We start from the raw sequence: 19910 nt of genomic DNA, 5'->3' as shown, positions 1-19910 counted from the left end.
AGATGGTTACCCGGAGATAGTAGGAACGGTCACTTTGATCCTGGGCAAAGCTTTTGGCAGTTTGGAGGAGGTGGCTTTCGGCGCTGGAGGCGGCGCAACTTTGGACTGCTTTGGAGCCTTCTCAGTCGGCGTTGGGGAAGACATCCTGGGACGCTTCGAAGACTATCCAATTGGCGCGGCCACCAAGTTCGGAGCGCTCGCCGGGTCGTGAGCGTGTTTGGATCTCCTCTCCCTGCGAGGAGGCGAGTCGACTTCTTCGTCATCAGTCGATTCGTCGCTCTCCTCGTCCTCCTCGGCATCCGAATGCTCCTCTTCGCTCTCGCCCCCGCTCGCTTCTTCCTCGGCGTCTTGGTCCTGCACTCCGTTGGGCATTGAGTACATGTCGATGAGGGCCTGAAAAGACAACGATCAAAGGAAATTCGGTCGACCATAAACAAGATATCACACGGTGAATCGGAAAGATACTTGATAAAACAGAATTATACCTGCTCCGGCTGGTGCGAGTTGTCGAATGGAATCACCCTCCTAGACCCCCGAGGGTTGTCTTTGTTGCTGGTGATCCCCGTCAACCACTTCTCCAAGGTATCCTCGCTGACATCCTCCGGGTGGATCCGAGTGGAATCCTCGAGCCCAGAGTACATCCACATCGGATGATCACACGCCTGAAGCGGTTGGATGCGTCGACTGAGAAAGATCTCCAGCAGGTCCATCCCGGTCACCCCGTCGCGGACAAGTTGGACGACCCGCTCGACCAGCACCTTGACCTGCGCCTTCTCTTCTGGAACTACCTTCAGGGGGGCGGGCTTCTCCACTCGAGCCAAGGAAAAGGGAGGAAGTCCAGTCGACTGACCCGGGGTCGGCTGATCCTTGCAGTAGAACCAAGTCGACTGCCAGCCCCGGACCGAGTCGAGAAGGATCATGGCTGGGAAAGTACTCTTGCTCCTCATCTGGATCCCCAGACCCCCGCACATCTGGATCACTTGTGTCTTCTCGTCACTCGATTTGGCCTTTTTGACCGACTGGGAGCGGCAGGTGAAGATGTGTTTGAAAAGACTCCAGTGCGGTCGACAGCCCAAGAAATTTTCACACACCAACACGAAAGCGGCCAGATAGACTATGGTGTTTGGAGTGAAATGGTGAAGTTGAGCCCCAAAGAAGTTCAAAAAACCCCGGAAGAAAGGATGGGGAGGCAGTGAGAATTCGCGATCTAGTGGGTGGCAAGGAGAACACACTCACCCTCCCTTGGCTGCGGCTCGGTTTCGTTCCCCGGGAGCCATGCCGACTTGTGGGGGCTCAGTCCCCCCTCCACCAGGTCGTCGAGGTCGTCCTGGGTGATTGTCGAGCGGATCCAGTCGCCCTGGATCCAGCCCGGCGGCAGGCCGGATCTCGACGAGGATCCGCCCCGGCTGGTCCGCTTGCCCTCCGCCTTCGCGGTCGCCTTCTTCGCGCGTTCCAGCGCCACCGTCTTCTCTTTCCCCATGGCAACGGGTCGAGCTCGAGTGAGAGTCCGGCGACGAGAGCGGAAGCGAGCATGGCGGAGAGATCGGGAGAAGAAGAAGAGAGAATGGGAGCGCACGGGGCAGAGGCCTAATCCGGGGCCTTTTATAAGGTCGTCACCCGAGTGACTGGCTGGTGGACCCAGACAATATAAACAAATCCTGCAACAGTCGCGCGCGCAGTACGTGGCGAAAAAGGTGGCGCGGGGATCGAGGAGACTTGCCTAATCCATCTCGATAACCTCGGTTCCGTCCGTCTGGCGCGCTTCCCAAAATTCGAATCCCGCGAAATCCGCGGAGAGCAGAGCGACCTGTCAGACTGAAGACAAACATCCTCTACATCATCATTTGGAATTCTACCATGAAAATTCACTCGACAAAAACCAAGAATGGACCAAGGCGACTGAGAAAGGAGTCGACGTCGTCACCTCAACTCATTGTTCCAGAACAAGATATACTCATAGCAAAGAATGGGTCAGAAGTGTTCCCAACTCCTTCCTCACTCAAACCCTGATCCATTCGGGGGCTAATGATGAAGCTATGTACCTAGGGTAGGGTCATGGATCTGTCCAACATACCCTCCCCAAGGACATCTCTACAAAGAATCATAAGCAGTCGAAGAGAAACCATCATCCACTCGACCAAGAAGATGTGCTCACTCGACCACCTTGAAGACACTCGACCACCAGAAGATGAGAAACCCTCCACTCTGCAATGGTCAGGACTTAAACCATAGCTTTATGGGCATTTACAACACTTTACTGCAGACGTTACCAGTAACGCCCCTCCTTTATGAGCATTGAACCTTGTGTAACGGAGGGGAGCTGGGGTCCTGGTGCACTCTATATAAGCCACCCCCTCCTTTGGGACAAGGGTTCGCACTTTCTGTAATTCACACATATATATTCAGTCGATCGCCTCCGGGCTCCGAGACGTAGGGCTGTTACTTCCTCCGAGAAGGGCCTGAACTCGTAAAACTCGTGTGTACAACTCCTCCATAGCTAGGATCTTGCCTCTACATTCCTACCCCCCTATTCTACTGTCAGTCTTAGAACCACGACAGGGGGCGCCTAGCACAACCCACCCAATTGTTTAGCCGTGTGTGGCGCCCCCCTCCACCGTTTACACCGCCGATCATATTTTCATAGTGCTTAGGCAAAGCCCTACGAGGATCACTTCACCATCACCGTCACCACACCATCGTGCTGACGGAACTCATCTACTACCTCGGCGTCTTGCTGGATCAACAAGGCGAGGGACGTCACCGAGCTGAACGTGTACAGAACGCGGAGGTGCCGTGCGTTCGGTACTTGATCGGTTGAAGCGCGAAGAAGTTCGACTACATCAACCGCGTTGTGAAACGCTTCCGCTTATAGTCTACGAGGATACGTAGACACACTCTCCCCCTTGTTGCTATTCATCTGCATGGATAGATCATTGTGTGTGTGTAGATTATTTTATATTTTTCATGCAACGATTCCCAACAATATAGGACGATGCTATTTGGTCACAGAAAGGTTTAAGAATGTATCGGGTAGTCATCGGGTCACCGGAAGGGGTTCCGGGAAACCTACGGGGAGTATATGGGCCTAATGGGCCAAGGGGAGGCACACACCAGCCCACAAGGGGCTGGCGAGCCCTCTCCCTGGCCGCCGGCCCTAGGGAAGGAAAGGGAGGAGGGCTAGCCCCTTCTGCCTTCCCCTCCACATGGGAGAAAGGAAAAGGGGGGGGGGGCAACCCCCTCCTGCCTCCTCCCGCGCTTGAGAAGGCAAGGGGGGTGGGCAGGGCAGGGCAGACGCCCAAGGTGGCCGCCGGCCCCTTTGGGGAACCCTAGGCTGCCTCGGCTCCTCCCCCCACCTATATATATATATGTGTGTGTGGATGGAGAGGGGCAAGACACACCACGATCTCCAAGCCGTGTGCGGCACTCCTCCCCCTCTAGTTCACCCCCGGTCATATTTTCGTAGTGCTCGGTGAAGCCATGTGGAGATAGTTGCATCATCAATGTCACCACGCCGTCGTGTTGCCGAAACTCATCTACTACTTCACCCGTCTTGCTGGATCAAGAAGGCGAGGACGTCATCGAGCTAAACGTGTGCTGAACACGGAGGTGTCGTACGTCTGATATTTGATCGGGCGGATCGTGAAGGTGTATGACTACATCAAACGTTTTGATAAAAACTTCCGCTAAACGGTCTACGAGGGTAAGTAGACATACTCTCCCCTCTCGTAGCTATGCATCTCCATGGATAGATCTTGCGTGTGCGTAGAATTTTTTTTGTTTTCCATGCAAGGTTTCTCAACAGCGTCCATGGCGCGGCGGTGCTACGAGGTCGACGGAGTCCGCACCGCGATGTTACAACCAAAGGCCGCAAAGCTGCAACTGCATCTGCCATAGCTGTAACATACTGCGCGGGCGGAGCTGTGAGAGGATGGCGGCACGGATGGGGTGCTACAACACGAGCAGGTGGTGACGCAAGTCCGACGACGACGAGCCGCCGGTGCATGGGGAGAAGCGAGCTGGTGATGCGCGGGGGCACGGTGAACTTGGGGCAGTGGGCTTGTGGTGCGCGATGCGACGAAGGTGAACACACAAAATCGAACGGCTCTCGTACAGCGCATTGTGCGGCTGACTGGTGGCTGGCCAAAAGTTTGGGACGGCTGACCGGGGCCTAGCACTCGCCAATTCGCCATTCTTATAATGGGTTGATTTTTATTGGCCGTTTCATATACTATTCTATTTATAATATAAAGCTATGAAAGTACTACACTATAATCCAAATCAATTATAGTACCACTTTCTTCGACCCAAAATAAATACGTATCTCAACTTTAATACAAGTACAACTTTATACTAGTACAAAAGTTGAAACATTTATTTTAGGACGAAAGGATTTCTTGATTTACCAAATCAACATAAGGGTGTGAAAGAGAGACCTTCGCCTGGAAGGAAGCACATAGCTTAAATGACTACTCATCGGCTAAATCTAGGTTCAAATAAACTTTTGTTTAATCCTTCTGACGAGGAACCTGCATGTCCATGGCGGTTCGGTAATTTATTTGCCACGGCCGTGACCATCAGCAAACCATCACAATAAAATACGGCGCCCCACCCCTGCTGAGCTCGTACTATGTTGTTCTTGTACTAGGACAAATTAGCATTCATTAAATACCATATAGTACTATCTCCTATACAATCAATACGGAGACATCCTTTGGAGGATTTCCTTTCGAGGTCTGACGAAAACGAACAGAGAACCCAATGCAGACTCAACGCAAGATGCCAAATGTGCCACTCGGTAGCGAACGAGACAGACCGGGCCTTGACCTCCGGCTGGAAGAAAGGACGGTCTCCCCCTCGACGGTGACGACCACGACCACGGTAAACTCCGTAGAGAGGGCAGACTCGCCATTCCACACGGCCGGCTGGACACTCTAAAAACCAGCACAGGTGCGGTGGCTCCCCTCCGTCTGTCTCGTCGAGTTCTCCGAGGAGAGGAGAGGCGAGGCGACATGGGCTCCAGCAGCCTCCAGCAGACCAACGCGCTCTTCAGGAAGAACCTCGTGATCCAGGTGACGCGCCCCATGCCATCTTTCTCTTCTCCTTCTCCGTGGAGTAGTTTCGTGTGGAACTCGAATCCCATCGCGCAGAATTATCTTGCCTTCTTCTTGTGCTCTTTGCGTTGCGTGCGCAATTGGCCGTGAGATGGGACTGGGAGGGTGCCATGCACCAGGAATCTGTGACAGAAATGCATCTTTCGTGATGTTTTTTTTGGTGGGAAGGACACAAATGTTCAGCGTAGCATCAATCCTAATTGTGCCTACTATCAAGCAATTAATTCCGCAAACGGAAAAACTGTACTCCAGTAAATACATACTGCATCGTTTTGGTTTCAAGATTCAGTTCCGCTGCAATCAGAGAAATCTTGCTTTCAAACCCCAAACCAGCGATTTAGATGATTCAGCCTCTTTCACACGTAGGAGTACAATTTTCTTTTTTTATAGAGAATCAGAATTTATGCTATGGCCGTTGTTTGGAACTATGGATCATACAACTACAGCTCTCAAATTTCTATGCCAAGAGCCCAGCAATTAACAAGGATAATTCAAAACATTTTTTTCTTTAAACTCCTGTATAATTCTAGGAATCTAGAGTACTGTAGCTTGTACTGTGGGATTCTACAGTTATTTAACAAGGACAAGTTCAATTTTTCTTTAAACCATTTTTTTAAAAAGTCGTGTCTAAACTCCTGTAGAATTCTGCAGTACTGCTCCATGACATATCATTTGTATGTTTATTTGGGAAATTTGTATTTTTTTTCACATTAGTACATTATGGGACGGAGGGAGTAGTAATTCTTTGGGATAAAAATATTATTTTTCTCTGATTACTAAATCGAATCGGCAGAGGCGCGCCTGCAAGACCAACTGCTGCCTCATCCTCTTCCCGCTGATCCTGTGCGCGGGCATCGGAGGCCTGCAGATCGCCATCAACCGCGCGGTCAAACGAGACACCACCCCTCTCAACTGCAGCTGCAGCAATGCCGTCGTGCCGGCGAACACCACGGGAGGCCCGGCGTGCTCGGATGACTGCCCGCAGCCTCGCGCGTCCAAATGGCCACCCGTGGTGCAGATCCCGCCGTCGTCGACGAGCCAGTTCGGCGGCGGTCCCCCCGGCGCGTCGTGCGGGTCGCTGGGGTTGTGCGCCGCAAAGTTCCTCGTCACCGGCACCAACCAGTCCTTCGTCGGAAGTATGCCGTAACTCTGTTTCTGTTACTTGGTGAGTGGTTTTTTGACATGATTTTTGCTCATCGCAGGTGCGATGGATAACATGATCCCGGTTCACGACGCATCGGTGAACGTGTCGGCCGACGACATCTCCGCGTTAGCCGATTTCGTGCTGGTAGCTTCGATTCCCTGAGCCATGTGTTTTGAATGATAATACTTGATGTTCAGGCAATTCCGTGTCGTATCGAAAACTGCAGGCAAGCTATCCGGGGTATTCAGGCAGTTCTCTAGCGGACTCCTTTCTTCAGAACAAATGCACTCCAAACCTGACGCTTTCATACTCATTTGTACACGGCAATGAAATTGAGACCCGAGGTAAAAAGAATTCTTCTCGTCCAAGGTAAAACGTTGTACCACTTACTGAACAATGAACACATGATGGCTTAGTAGAAAAACTCACAGCACCAACGACTTCAGCTGTTCTGATATTAGCATACATAACTGGATTATTAGTGTCCTGTCATGGCATCTGGCAATTTCACCCATGTGTAGTGCATTCTAGTTATTTCTGATGTTTACTGAAACCATGAATAGATGTGGATTGCACGGAGGGATTAATGCTCTGGCGCGACAGTTCGTGGCTCATCAGTGATGACCTATATAGTGGCTACACGAACAGGAGCAATGAAATCGCTGCAGGTCAGAAATTTCCATCTTAGATTGTGTACATGAATCAGTTCTTCTACTCTACTAGTCGCTGACATCAAGTTACACTGTCTGCAGCATACGACTTCTTAAGCTCTGATCAGGGCAACTTCAACTTGATCATTTCATATAACTCGACGTACGAGTTTGATGCTTATAATGGCCTTCCAATCCCTGTCTTCCAATTTTTTGGAGGGAATATACCTAGACTGCTTCAAGTTCCACGGTTAACAAATATGGTACGATTTTTCTCAATGTAGAGAAGACTAGTACACACTATCTCTTGCGATAACCTTTTTGATTGCTTAATTGTGTATCGCAACCTTTCAGTTCTCTACAAATAATTTATTGTCATACTAACATACATGTGTTCTTGGTTCTTCATGTCACAGACTCGGTTCACGTACTATTGCCTTCATTGTTAAATTATTTTTGAGACCACTTCACAAAGTTTCATTTTGCAGGCTTCAAATGCATACCTTCGTTTAATAGGCAATGGTCTGAAGATATCATTCGATTTTGTTAAAGAAATGCCTAGAGCAGGTCGATCATGGGGTACATTCGATCTAACTTCAATGATAGGACCGCTGCCTTATGTATTGACTATCCAGCTCCTTTTCCCGGTATGGCAGGTCTTTATGAATTTATTTTTAACGTCAGTCGATTTGAATATTTTGGAATGTTGTTTTCTGACAGTTGTACAAGGAAATAAATACGGTAACAACTTTTAGCTTATAGAAGAATGAATTGTTGCTACAGGTAATTTTGACCAACATTGTATATGAGAAGCAAAAGAAGCTTAGGATTATGATGAAGATGCACGGTCTTGGTGATTTGCCATATTGGACTATATCCTATTGCTATTTTATTCTTCTGTCCATGCTATACTTGCTGTCCTTCATGGTATTTGGTACTGTGTTTGGTAAGATAATACTTCTATTACGATGGATGTATTTTTTGTGCAATAAAATATAAGAATTACTTCTCTTTGATAATCTGGGAATTGGTATTGAACCAAGTTTTGTTGTTCATGGTTAGGTTGATCAATGTGCTAATTTCATTTATAAAGGAATGTCGTCGAACAGTTATAAATTACAAGGACATTTCTGATAGTTCCATCTCTATTTTTCAGGTTTTACATTCTTTCGACTGAATAGTTATGGCGTACAGTTTGTGTTCTACCTTGCTTATATGAGCTTGCAAATTTCATTTGCATTTCTTATGGCAACATGCTTCTCAAATGTGAGAACAGCTGCTGGTATGCTTCCATAAAGAGTAACATCCAGTACATCAGATGGCATGAAATTATCTACACTGATTAGTTGACATACCACGCTGCAGTGACAGGATATTTCTACGTATTTGGGTCCGGCCTTATAGCAGATTATTTTTTCAAGCCCTATATCGAAGACATTTTCATCTCAAGTATGCATGCAAGTTTATCTTTGTAAAAGTTCATCATGCAGTTGACATTATGATTTTAGGGCTTCTTTGATCGTAAGCTTTTATTCCATCACTCAAATAATTTGTGTGGCAATTTTATATTTGTTCATTTCAAGGAAGCTGGATTATACTTTTGGAACTTTTCCCTCCATTTTCTTTGTACCGCATTGTCTACGAGTTTTCTCAATCTGCATTGCTGGTAAGTCAGATTGACCGCACGGGGATGCAGTGGAGTGACCTGAATGATCCCAAAAATGGAATGGCGAGTGTTTTAACCATAATGGTACTTGAATGGATCCTATTCCTTTTATTATCATTCTATCTGGATCACTTTGGTTCCTTTCAAAGTGGAATTAGAAAAGCAGTATTACTTCTTCACTCTCGCCGGGCTGGGAACCGTTCTCAATCTGCTCAACAGCAGACCACACAGATTCAAGAGTTCAATGCTTCCGTTGAAATGGAGAGGACAGATGTTATCAAAGAGGTGTGCTATCTTTGTTCCTTACAAAAAATAGCTCTTGGTTCTCTGATTGATTTTGTTATAAGGTTAACAAAAATATCGACACGAACTAGTAGGACAGTTTGTTAACATTGTCGTGTCGATATTTTTTTTCTCCTTTTCTACATCGTAACAAACTTCATTGCTGTTAGCCTTATGATCATTGCTGTATACTGTGTTATAACTGCTTAACCTAGAGTGTAATCATATAGGTTGAAATTCTAGTCCTGCTTGAATGTGTCTGTATGTTTTTTTTGCCGAATCGCAATGGCATACTAACGTAGCTTTGCATATTTCCTTACAGAGAGTGATGGTTGGACAGCTCTTACAAGAACCAAATGGTAGTTATTCAGTCATATGTGACAACCTTAAGAAAGTGTACCCTGGAAAAGATGGCAATTCAAAGAAAATTGCTGTCAGAGAGTTGTCCCTTTCAATGGCACGTGGGCAGTGCTTTGGTGTTCTTGGTCCAAATGGTGCTGGAAAAACCACTCTCATCAACATGGTAAGCATGAACTTTATAGATACCATAATTTACTATAGGGCTACCTTCATCAGAATCCAACTGGGGTAAAGCATAGTCTGATTTTATTATATATCATTATAGATATTGTGCCTCCTAGAAATATGAACTGGACAGATATAGTGAAGCGGATGGAGTAGTAGGTAAATCATTCCTAGCACATCCCTTCCAGGAAATATGACCATTCAAAAGTGCAGCCATACATTTCTTTACAGCAACAAAGAACATGTCTAGGGGTTCATGAACTAGTAGGACTGCACTGAGGAATTTGCTGTCTATCCCAAACGGTACTAAGGACTTCTAACCTGACAACAGCTCACTGGATTTACTAAACCTACGTCTGGCACCGCGTACATCGAAGGAATGGACATAAGGTTGGACATGGACAAAATTTATACAGGAATTGGTGTTTGTCCCCAGCATGAGTATTTTCTTATCTCTCTCACTCAGATTATTTCGAGTTTTATTCTAGGTTAGTGTAAGACCATGTAGTTTTGAACTTGTGATTGATTGCTTTACCCTCCTTCGAATATCACCATGCAGCTTGCTTTGGGAAAATCTGACTGGCCGAGAACATTTGATGTTCTACGGCAGGCTCAAGAAACTGAAGGGTGCAAAATTAGCTCAGGTAATGTGTTACAATATATCTAATATAGTGATATTTTCCATGCATGGATATGATGAACTTGACTTCTGTCACCATTTACCACTTAACATTGAAGCACCATAATGTCATTTCCCTGACCAGCTGATTAAAGCTGAACACATCATTTTCCTATAGGGCTGATATGTTCTGACCCAACCTGTACACTTGTACAAATTTGCCAATGCAAAATCTAAGATATAAAATCTTTTGTTGGAAAATTTAGAAGTCAGTATATACCTAGGCTCAATATAAAGGTGGAAACCAAAATAACTGATACAGATTTTAGTGTACAGATGCAGCCATGATTTCCAGGCAAGAATTATCATATTCAACTCATGTACTTTTTTCTGGAACTCGATTTATCTTCACATATTGTGCAGAGAACTCGCTGTTTTATCATCACATATTGCCAGTTTTTTTGGATAAAAACCAAATTATCATTCCGTACAGAAAAAACTAATAAAAACCACACATAAATTCTTTCCAGGCTATCGAACAATCTCTGAAAAGTGTGCGTTTGTTTGACGGTGGTGTTCCCGATAAGCTTGTACAAAAATACAGCGGTGGCATGAAACGTCGTCTCAGCGTCGCTATCTCTCTAATTGGTGACCCTAAGGTACTTGTATTTATAAACTGAATTCATTCACGATTCGATAAGCTTCTGAGCATTCATGCTTGGAGAAATTTGTAGGTTGTTTATATGGATGAACCAAGTTCTGGCTTAGATCCGGCATCAAGGAAAGACCTATGGAAAGCCGTCAAGTCTGCCAAACAGGACAGGGCCATAATTCTCACGAGTACAGTACTTTACCTTCAATTCTCATATAGCAGTATATCAGTTCATCGCTGCATTTTTGTGTGTGTGCATGTTGAACTTGACATCACATGACCAAAGTTCAAAACATACTTCCACAAATCTCGCAGCACATTCAATGGAAGAAGCCGAAGTTCTGTGCGATCGGATAGGAATAATCGCGGATGGTACCTTGCAGTGCATTGGAAACTCAAGAGAGGTACAATTAACGTACGCCAATAAGTTGATCATATCTTCGCACATGATTTCAGATGCTAACGCAGCCACCCAATCCGCCTTTTCCAGCTGAAAACCAAGTACGGAGGCTCATATGTGCTGACGATAACGACCACTGCGGGTGAGGAGGCTGAGGAGGAGGTGGCGAAGCTAGTCCAGTCCATCTCGCCGGCGGTGAGCAGGGTGTACCGCATCTCTGGGACGCAGAAGTTCGAGATGCCGAAGCAGGAGGTGAGGATATCGGCGGTGTTCCATGTCATGGAGAGTGCGAAGAGCAGGATGACCGTTCTTGCGTGGGGCCTGGCTGATACGACTCTGGAGGATGTGTTCATCAGAGTTGCCAAGGAGAGCGAGGCATCCTCTGTCACCTGATCGGCAAGATAGTCCAGCCCAGAAGAGTCACTGTTTGCAGTTCATCACAGTTGCAGCTTCAGAAATATCGTCGTGTGGCAAATTGGCAATGCATGTAGCTTTAAGGCTTCAAATGAGTTTGGACTTTGGACTATGGAAGGTGTAGCTTTAGATTATTAGATACATGTCACTGAAGAACTCAGGGATAAGGAAATGATAAGAAATGATAAGAAATATATTTGAAGTTAGGTAACTTGAAAACAAAATAAAAAATTTGACACAAAAAACGTAACTGAGTATCCTAAATATGATTTGAAAATGAAATAGTTTATGGACATTCATGAAAAATTACGAAATATGATGATTTTAGGTTTCGTGAATGTTCGTAAAGTACTCCCTCCGTCCCATAATATAAGAGCGCCAGTGTCAAAAACGCTCTTATAGTATGGGACGGAGGGAGTATATGTGAGTTATCACTAATCCCTTGCTTTTCAGTAAAGATTTCAATGTTCTCATTTTTTGAACTTATTCATTTTAAACATTCCCAAAAATAATACTGGCTTTTCTGGATTGCTTGTCAAATTTATTTATTTATTTCTGTTTTCTTATTGATTATAAATAGTTTTGTTTTTCTAATTTTGAGAAATGCAACACTTCTTTTCAGATGTTTCATTTACTTTTTATGAATCTTTAGATTATTGAGAATAGTTTGTTCTACATTTTCTTTTTCAATGAATTTTTGGTGTTTTTTGTGTGTGGTTGGAGTACATTGCCCTTTGTGCAAAGCCATTGCAGCGTTTTTTCTTTTGAAATATCCAGCGTTCGCTAGCTTATCATTGATTTAGCAGAGAGCATATGAAAAACAATGTTCGATCAAGTGATCAATGTATGCGAAGAGAAAATTACAGGGGGTCAGGTAGCAGGATAACTTTTCCTGTCATGTCCCCAATGGGGCTCTCGATGTGCTTGGCTCTAGCTAGGCGCCATTGCTCCATGCTCCTTCTGATAGCTCCGATAACATAGCTCTTAGACTGAATCTTGCCCCTGAACGTGCAATTGTTACGTTCCTGCCGTAGCTCCCAACAGATCAGAATGATCGCTGATTGAATGCCCTTTTTGTCGCCTTTTCATAGTGTGGTTTGATCCCATCTTCCCCGGAGCCCACACCTTCCAGGTGATTGATTTGAAGCTCGTCATGTTGTTGCCCTGGAACGGCACCTGGGAGCGATCCGGGCAACAACCCGCCGGCACCTTAGACTTCATTTATTTGTTAATGTTTGTAAACACTATGACTTCATCGTTATCAAATGGTGATGTGTAGTTTTTAATTTGCATGTGATCTATAATGTCATGAAATGTGAATGTGCCGACGCATTATATTAATTTGTATAAATGTCTTCGGAAAACAGAATACTATTTATTGCACTGTGAAAACAAAAAAATATCTTTTTTGGGGACATGAGCTATATGTTACGGGCTCTAAGAAAAGACCCGCGACATTATTTTGTAAAAGAAGTGACGGTTCCTACAATTGTCTGTTATAGATGGTTGCTAAGGTAAGTGGCGGGCTTGTTTGAAGCGTTCGACCGTAGTTGATGCACTAAGCAGAACTTAACACGTACCAATTGTCTGTCACTCATGTCCTATGCTTCATAAATGGCGGCCCCTCCATAATTAACCGCCACTTAAAGGACAAGCATGAGTGAGGGCCCTTCGCCCATCAACGATGCCCCGAGGCATCGCTGAGGTAGCCCATGTGACGGATAGAAAACCCGTCACTTATGGGCATTTTCGCCCGATGGCCTTTTTCGTGGCAGACTGGTAGTGTACATTTTTAGTTTTATAAAAATAATACAAAATGACATATTATCATTAAAATAATAGTAAGTATGTTGAAAAATCTATTATATATATTTAAATATTTGTGCTAGTCGTCGGACAAGTTCTTTAATAAACACAACTACATTATTCATAGATATTACGTATTCTGGAAAATCTAATGCTCCCTTCTTTTTAGAAGGGATCTTGGTTTATCCTAAGCCAAATAGTTGTTAGTTTTACAAAATAGATAGAAGAAATCATTAATATTTCAGACACAAAGTACATATGGTATGAAACTATATTTCACGGGGAATCTAATGATACAATTTTGATATTCTAAATGATGAAATATATCCTATAAATTCAGTCAAACATATAATAGTTTGACTTAAAATAAACCTAAAATCCCTTCCAAAAAGAAGAAAAAAGTAGCTCATATGCATTAGTAGTATGCAATCGCATAGTGACATATACTCTACTAAACTACACAGGAATGCAGGTTAAAATACACAGGAATGCGAAGTAAAGACTCCAGTGTGCGATGGCAGAAACGTCTTATCTCGATGTGAGGCGACAGGTTCGTGTTATATGGTAGGGGTGCACCTCCCTCGCACAGTGCATACAAAGGTTGTTGGAGAGATAAGATTACAAGAGTATAACTTGGAGAGAAAGAGAGAAGTTGGTTACATAGAGATAGAGATAACCTAACAACCAATCCTATCTCAATACTACTCCCAGGCCACGGCATAACTCCAACAGAAGACATAACAGGATGGATGGGTGTGGCAACATGTGTTTAACACCCTCCCTTAATCACAACTTCGTCAAGTTGAGATTATGCTTGAAGTTTTCAAAGCTCCGTATAGGTAAAGCCTTTGTGAATCCATCTATAATCTGATCTCTGGAATGCATGGTACGAATGTCAAGTTGCTTCTGTGCAACTCTTACTCTGACAAAATGAAAGTCTATCTCGATATGCTTTGTTCTGGCATGAAAAACTGGATTTGGAGAGAGATAGGTGGCACCAAGATTGTCATACCACAAACATGGAGCTTGTGCACTCTTCACACCAAGTTCTTTGAGCATGGATTGAACCCAAATGACCTCAGTTGTGGCATTGGCTAATGCCTTATATTCTACCTCTGTGCTTGATCTAGAAACTATAGCATGTTTTCGTGCACACCACAATATTAATTTGGGTCCAAAAAATACTGCAAAATCACCAGTGGAGCGCCTGTCATCCAGACATCCTGCCGAATCAGAGTCAAAGAAGGCACTAGCAAGGATAGAGGATGACTTGCTAAAATTTAGACCAATACTCAAGGTATTCTTAATATATCTTACTATGCATTTAGCAGCAGTCAAGTGAACAGTAGTGGGTGTATGAAGAAACTGGCATACTTCGTTAACAGCAAAAGAAATGTCAGGCCTCGTGAGAGTCGAGTACTAAAGTGCTCCTACCAGGCTTCTATATTTTGTGCTATCATCTTGATTCAGAAGTTTACCTTCTGCAAGGGATAACTTTTCTGATCTGGATAATGGAGTGGGTGAGGGTTTACAATCTTGTAAGCCAACCTTTTTAACTAGATCAGATGCATACTTCTATTGCGAGAGATGAAGTCCATCCTTGTGTTTCTTCACCTCAATCCCAAGGAAATAATGCAAATGTTCAAGATCCTTTAGAGCAAAATCTGCACTCAAGTCCTTCAAAAGTCCTGTGATTGCTTCATCAGATGAGCTTGTCACAATGATGTCATCAATATATATGAGAACAAACATGCAAGTATTGTGCTTGTTGTAAATAAACAACGATGTGTTAGACTTAGAAGGGACAAAACTGAGTGCCTGCATTTTGTGATAGAGAGGAGAGTACCATGTCCTTGGAGCTTGCTTCAATCCATATAGTGCTTCATCAAGCTTGCACACATAAGAGGGAGCATGTTTACTTTCAAACCTAGGAGGTTATTTCATGTACACTTCCTCCTACAGAACACCATGAAGGAATGCATTTTGTACATCTAGCCATCTGAGACTCCAGCCCCTGGAAACAACAATGGACAAAACAAGAGGGATGGTGGCAGCTTATACAACTGGACTGAACGTGTCCTCATAATCTATGCCATACCGCTGTTTGAAACCCTTTGCAACAAGCCTAGCCTTATAACAATCAATGGTTCCATCAGATTTTCTTTTAATTCTGAATACTCACTTGCAATCAATCAAATTTTTACCTTGCTCTAGTGGAACCAAATACCATGTTTTATTTTTCTTTAGTGTCACGTATTCTTCGGTCATGGCTTTCTTCCACTTCTCATCACCAAGTTCCTCTTCAAGTGTATGTGGTTCACCTATGGAACAAACCATGCCATATTTGGTTACATGTTTATAATTGACAAGTTAGATTACTGACGACCCACAAGTATAGGGGATCAATTGTAGATCTTTTTGATAAGTAAGAGTGTCGAACCCAATGAGGAGAAGAAGGAAATGACAAGTGGTTTTCAGCAAGGTAATGTCTGCAAGTGCTGAAATTGTAAGTAGCAGAGTAATTTGATAGCAAGATAATTTGTAACGAGCAAGTAACGATAGTAGCAATAAAAGGGCAGCAAGGTAGCCCAATCATTTTGAGGCAAATGACATGCCAAAATAGTCTCTTTATGATAAGCAAAGCGTTCTTGAGGGTATGCGGGATTTTCATCTAGTCACTCTCACCATGTTGGTTTGATTTGTGTTCGCTACTTTGATAATTTGATATGTGGGTGGACCGGTGCTTAGGTGTTGTTCTTACTTGAACAAACCTCCTACTTATGATTAAATCTCCCGCAAGCATCCGCAGTTACGAGAAAAGTATTAAGAATAAATTCTAACCATAGCATTAAACTTTTGGATCCAATCGGTCCCTTACGGAATAGCGCATAAACTGGGGTTTAAGCTTCTGTCACTCTCGCAACCCATCATCTAATTGCTACTCCACAATGCATTCCCTTAGGCCCAAATATGGTGAATTGTCGTGTAGTCGACGTTCACATGACACCACTAAGGGAATCACAACATACATACTATCAAAATATCGAACACATATCAAGTTCATTACTTGCAACATGATTTCTCCCGTGACCTCAAGAACAAAAGTAGCTACTCACAAATGATAATCATGCTCAAGATCAGAGGGGTATTAAATAGCATATTGGATCTGAACATATAATCTTCCACCAAATAAACCATACAGTAATCAACTACAAGATGTAATCAACACTACTAGTCACCCACAAGCACCAATCTATAGTTTCGGTGAAAGGATCGATATAGTTGACTAGAGGGGGGGGGGTTGAATAGGCAACTAACAATTTTTAGCTTTTCTTTAACAATTTAAACTTTGCATCAAAGTAGGTTGTCTAGATATGCAACAAGGTGAGCAACCTATATGATGCAACAACAACAAGCACACAAGCAAGCAAGGGATGCAACACAAAGTAAGCTTGCACAAGTAAAGGTACGAGATAACCAAGAGTGAAGCCGGTGGAGACGAGGATGTGTTACCTAAGTTCCTTCCCTTTGAGAGTAAGTACGTCTCCGTTGGAGCGGTGTGGAGGCACAATGCTCCCCAAGAAGCCACTAGGGCCACCGTATTCTCCTCACCCCCTCACACAATGCGAGAGGCCGTGATTCCATTATTGGTGCCCTTGGAGGCGGCGACCGGACCTTTACAAACAAGGTTGGGGCAATCTCCACAACTTAATTGGAGGCTCCCAACGACACCACGAAGCTTCACCACAATGGAATATGGCTCCGCTGTCGGCGTCCTAGGAACGGGGGTACCCAGACTTGCCTGCCTGCGGCCCAGGGCATGGCTCCACCAGCGGCCTGGTACGACCCATCTTCATCAACCAACACCCAAGACCCTCGCAAGGGGCCAAGCCTCGCGAGGCGGACGACACAAGACCTCCTCAGGGGAAACCTCACTAGGCTGGCTCACGAGGAGTGGAGAGATCAAGGCAAGGGGCACCTCGTGAGGTTTCCGTGACGTGAGCCATGACGACCAAGGCCAGGCGGGCGCCAGCGGGCGCAGAGTGCTAGTTTCCTCTTCGGTGCTAAAGAGGCAGGCGCAGGCGAGGAGTCCCGAAGCATCAGGCAAAGGTTTCCATATCGGAGCAACGAGACCAAGACCAGCAGGGCGGCAAGACAGAAGTCACCACGGAGCCCACGACGGCGTCACCACCAGAGCCTTTGGTAGGCGAAGACCAACTTTTGTCAGGATAACTTGTACTCGTTGTCCCCCTTCAAATAGGCCGTTGTGGGATCCCTTCCCACCTAATATTTGGGGAGAGGACCCGGGCCTCTATAAATAGGGCTAGCCACCACCGTAGCCAGGGATCGGCTCATTGAGAGACGAGAGGCTCATCTGGAGACGGATCATTCAGATCATCCCCAGCCACACAAGGTCATCGAGCTCAAGAACACCTCTCCTCAGGAGGCTGTTCTTCCCTTGTACTTGTTCATCCCCAGCCTACAAGGCAATCCACCACACCACATTGGAGTAGGGTATTACACCGCAACGGTGGCCCAAACTAGTAAAAACTCTTGTGTCCCCTGTTCCTTGGGTTCGGTGAGCTAGGCTTTGTGATCGTTGCGAGGGCGTGAGCTAGGGGGAGAGAGATCTTTGTGCGCACCCCAGTGTTTGAACCTCAAGGGTTTGCCGGAACTCGTAATCCGACATTTGGCGCGCTAGGTAGAGGTGCGCCGGAGTTCCATCCCTCCGTCGGCTCCGCCTCTCCGACCGGTCCCCATGGCCAGCGCGGCTCCTCCGACTGGATCGGCGAGCGACCTTGGCGGCGCCAGGGGGCACAGGGCCTTCACCCCCGCCCTGCGGCGTTGGAGCCGCACATAGACTTAACCTCTCACAACATCTTTGTCACCGGAACTCTGGACTCGTCTCCGGCCGCAAGTTCCGAGCCACGTGAGCCCACGGGACGCCGAACTTGATCGTTTATCGATCTTCGAGTTCAGCGCCGCAGACATCTTCCAGCACTCGCCTTTGGGCGATGTGCTAAACTCGTTAAAAACCTGTCCTTGGCAAAGGACTCACAGCCGAACTATATTTGGTTCGAACTAGGGGCTGATGGTGGAGAATTTTGCTTCCCACCCGCCACCCACTTCATCGCCATGGTCGAGGATTTGACCGACACACTTGATTACGACTCCGAGGACATCGACGGTATGGACGACGATGCCGGAGAAGAAGAGGCCCAGAACCCACCGTTCACCGGACGCTGGATGGCCACTTACTCGTACGATGTATACATGGTGGATGCACCAAAGGAGAACAACGGCGATGACAAGGAAGATCCAGCCGAGGATAAACCTTCCGAAATACAATCCAAGCGCCGGCGTCAGCGGCACCGCTCTAAGTCATGCCGCAGTAAAGAAAGCAACACCGACACAGGAGAAGATAATACTCTAGAAGGTGCCGAAGACAACGAAGACCCCGTCGAAACAGCTAACGAACAAGATGAATGGGAAGATGGGCAGACTAGCCCTAGCAAGCAGGCCACACACGAAGACTTAGAGGACGGAAGTTATCTTCCGCTCTCCGAGGATGAGGTGAGCCTCGGCACCAACGATTTCATCGTGCCTGAGGAACCTCTTGAGCAGGAGCGCTTCAAGCGCTAGCTAATCGCCACTGCAAGGAGTCTGAAAAAGAAGCAGCAGCATCTTCAAGCTGACCAAGATCTGCTCAATGATAAATGGATTGATGTCCTAGCATCAGAAGAATACGGCCTCAAACGCTCAAACAAAAGCTACCCAAAGCGCAAATTGCTACCTCAGTTTGACGAGGAGGCACCGAAATACATACCTCCATCACACAATGCGACTGACCGACCACCACGTGGCTGGGACAAAACGGCAAATCACGCCGAACACCTGCCAGCCCCGCCTCATCGCACAGATAGAGGTAAATTAGCCCACGGTCATACATATGACCTCCGGCAAAACCTGAACAATAAAGCAGGACATACTAGATCAATCTATGGATCGCGAGGACGTGCCTCGACACGCGACGACGACCACCTGTTCGAACGTGACAAGCTTAGTCATGCGCGGGCTGAAAACCGCAGACGGACTCCATCAGAGCTACGTCGCAATACGGCCCGATATAGAGGCGCTGCACACCCTCATTGCTTCACTAATGAGGTACTGGATCATGAATTCCCAGAGGGGTTCAAACCCGTGAATATAGAATCATACGATGGAACCCTGGACCCCACGGTGTGGATCAAAGACTTCATTCTCCACATTCATATGGCCCACGGTGATGACCTCCACGCCATCAAATACCTCCCTTTAAAACTCAAGGGGCCAGCTCGGCACTGGCTCAACAGTCTGCCTGCAAATTCTATTGGCAGCTGGGAGGACTTGGAAGAGGCCTTCCTCGATAACTTCCAAGGCACATATGTTCGACCTCTGGACGTCGATGACTTAAGCCATATAGTTCAACAGCCCGAAGAGTCTTCCAGGAAATTCTGTACTAGGTTCCTAACTAAAAAGAACCAAATCGTTGATTGCCCGGATGCCGAAGCCCTAGCAGCCTTCAAACACAGCATCCATGATGAATGGCTCACTCGCCATCTCGGCCAAGAAAAGAAAAAAAATCCATGGCAGCCCTCACG

The 19910-nt window shown here is 45.8% G+C and overlaps 1 protein-coding gene across 2 annotated transcripts; it reads left to right on the top strand.

The window, feature by feature from the left end:
* The first annotated feature begins 4883 nt into the window (after nt 1–4883).
* LOC125512278 (ABC transporter A family member 7-like) lies at nt 4884–11674 on the top strand. 2 transcript variants are annotated; one of them, XM_048677375.1, is made up of 18 exons: nt 4884–5069; nt 5905–6247; nt 6314–6399; nt 6482–6599; nt 6819–6923; nt 7008–7168; nt 7394–7552; nt 7689–7851; nt 8062–8187; nt 8271–8354; nt 8489–8856; nt 9176–9376; nt 9710–9819; nt 9938–10022; nt 10528–10656; nt 10732–10837; nt 10965–11053; nt 11140–11674. In XM_048677375.1, the coding sequence occupies exons 1-18, from the start codon at nt 5010–5012 to the stop codon at nt 11440–11442; spliced, it is 2796 nt and encodes a 931-aa protein (XP_048533332.1). In that variant the 5' UTR covers nt 4884–5009; the 3' UTR covers nt 11443–11674. The 2 variants fall into 2 exon arrangements, with proteins under 2 accessions (XP_048533332.1, XP_048533333.1); XM_048677376.1 differs by lacking the exons at nt 4884–5069; nt 5905–6247 and having other exon boundaries at nt 6482–6624.
* Nucleotides 11675–19910: the final 8236 nt, after the last annotated feature.

The sequence above is a fragment of the Triticum urartu genome, chromosome 6 (assembly GCF_003073215.2).
Source record: "Triticum urartu cultivar G1812 chromosome 6, Tu2.1, whole genome shotgun sequence".
In the NCBI taxonomy this organism is placed as follows: Eukaryota; Viridiplantae; Streptophyta; class Magnoliopsida; order Poales; family Poaceae; genus Triticum; species Triticum urartu.
The sequence above is the reverse complement of the archived record's forward strand: the minus strand, read 5'-3'. Positions and strand labels throughout refer to the sequence as shown.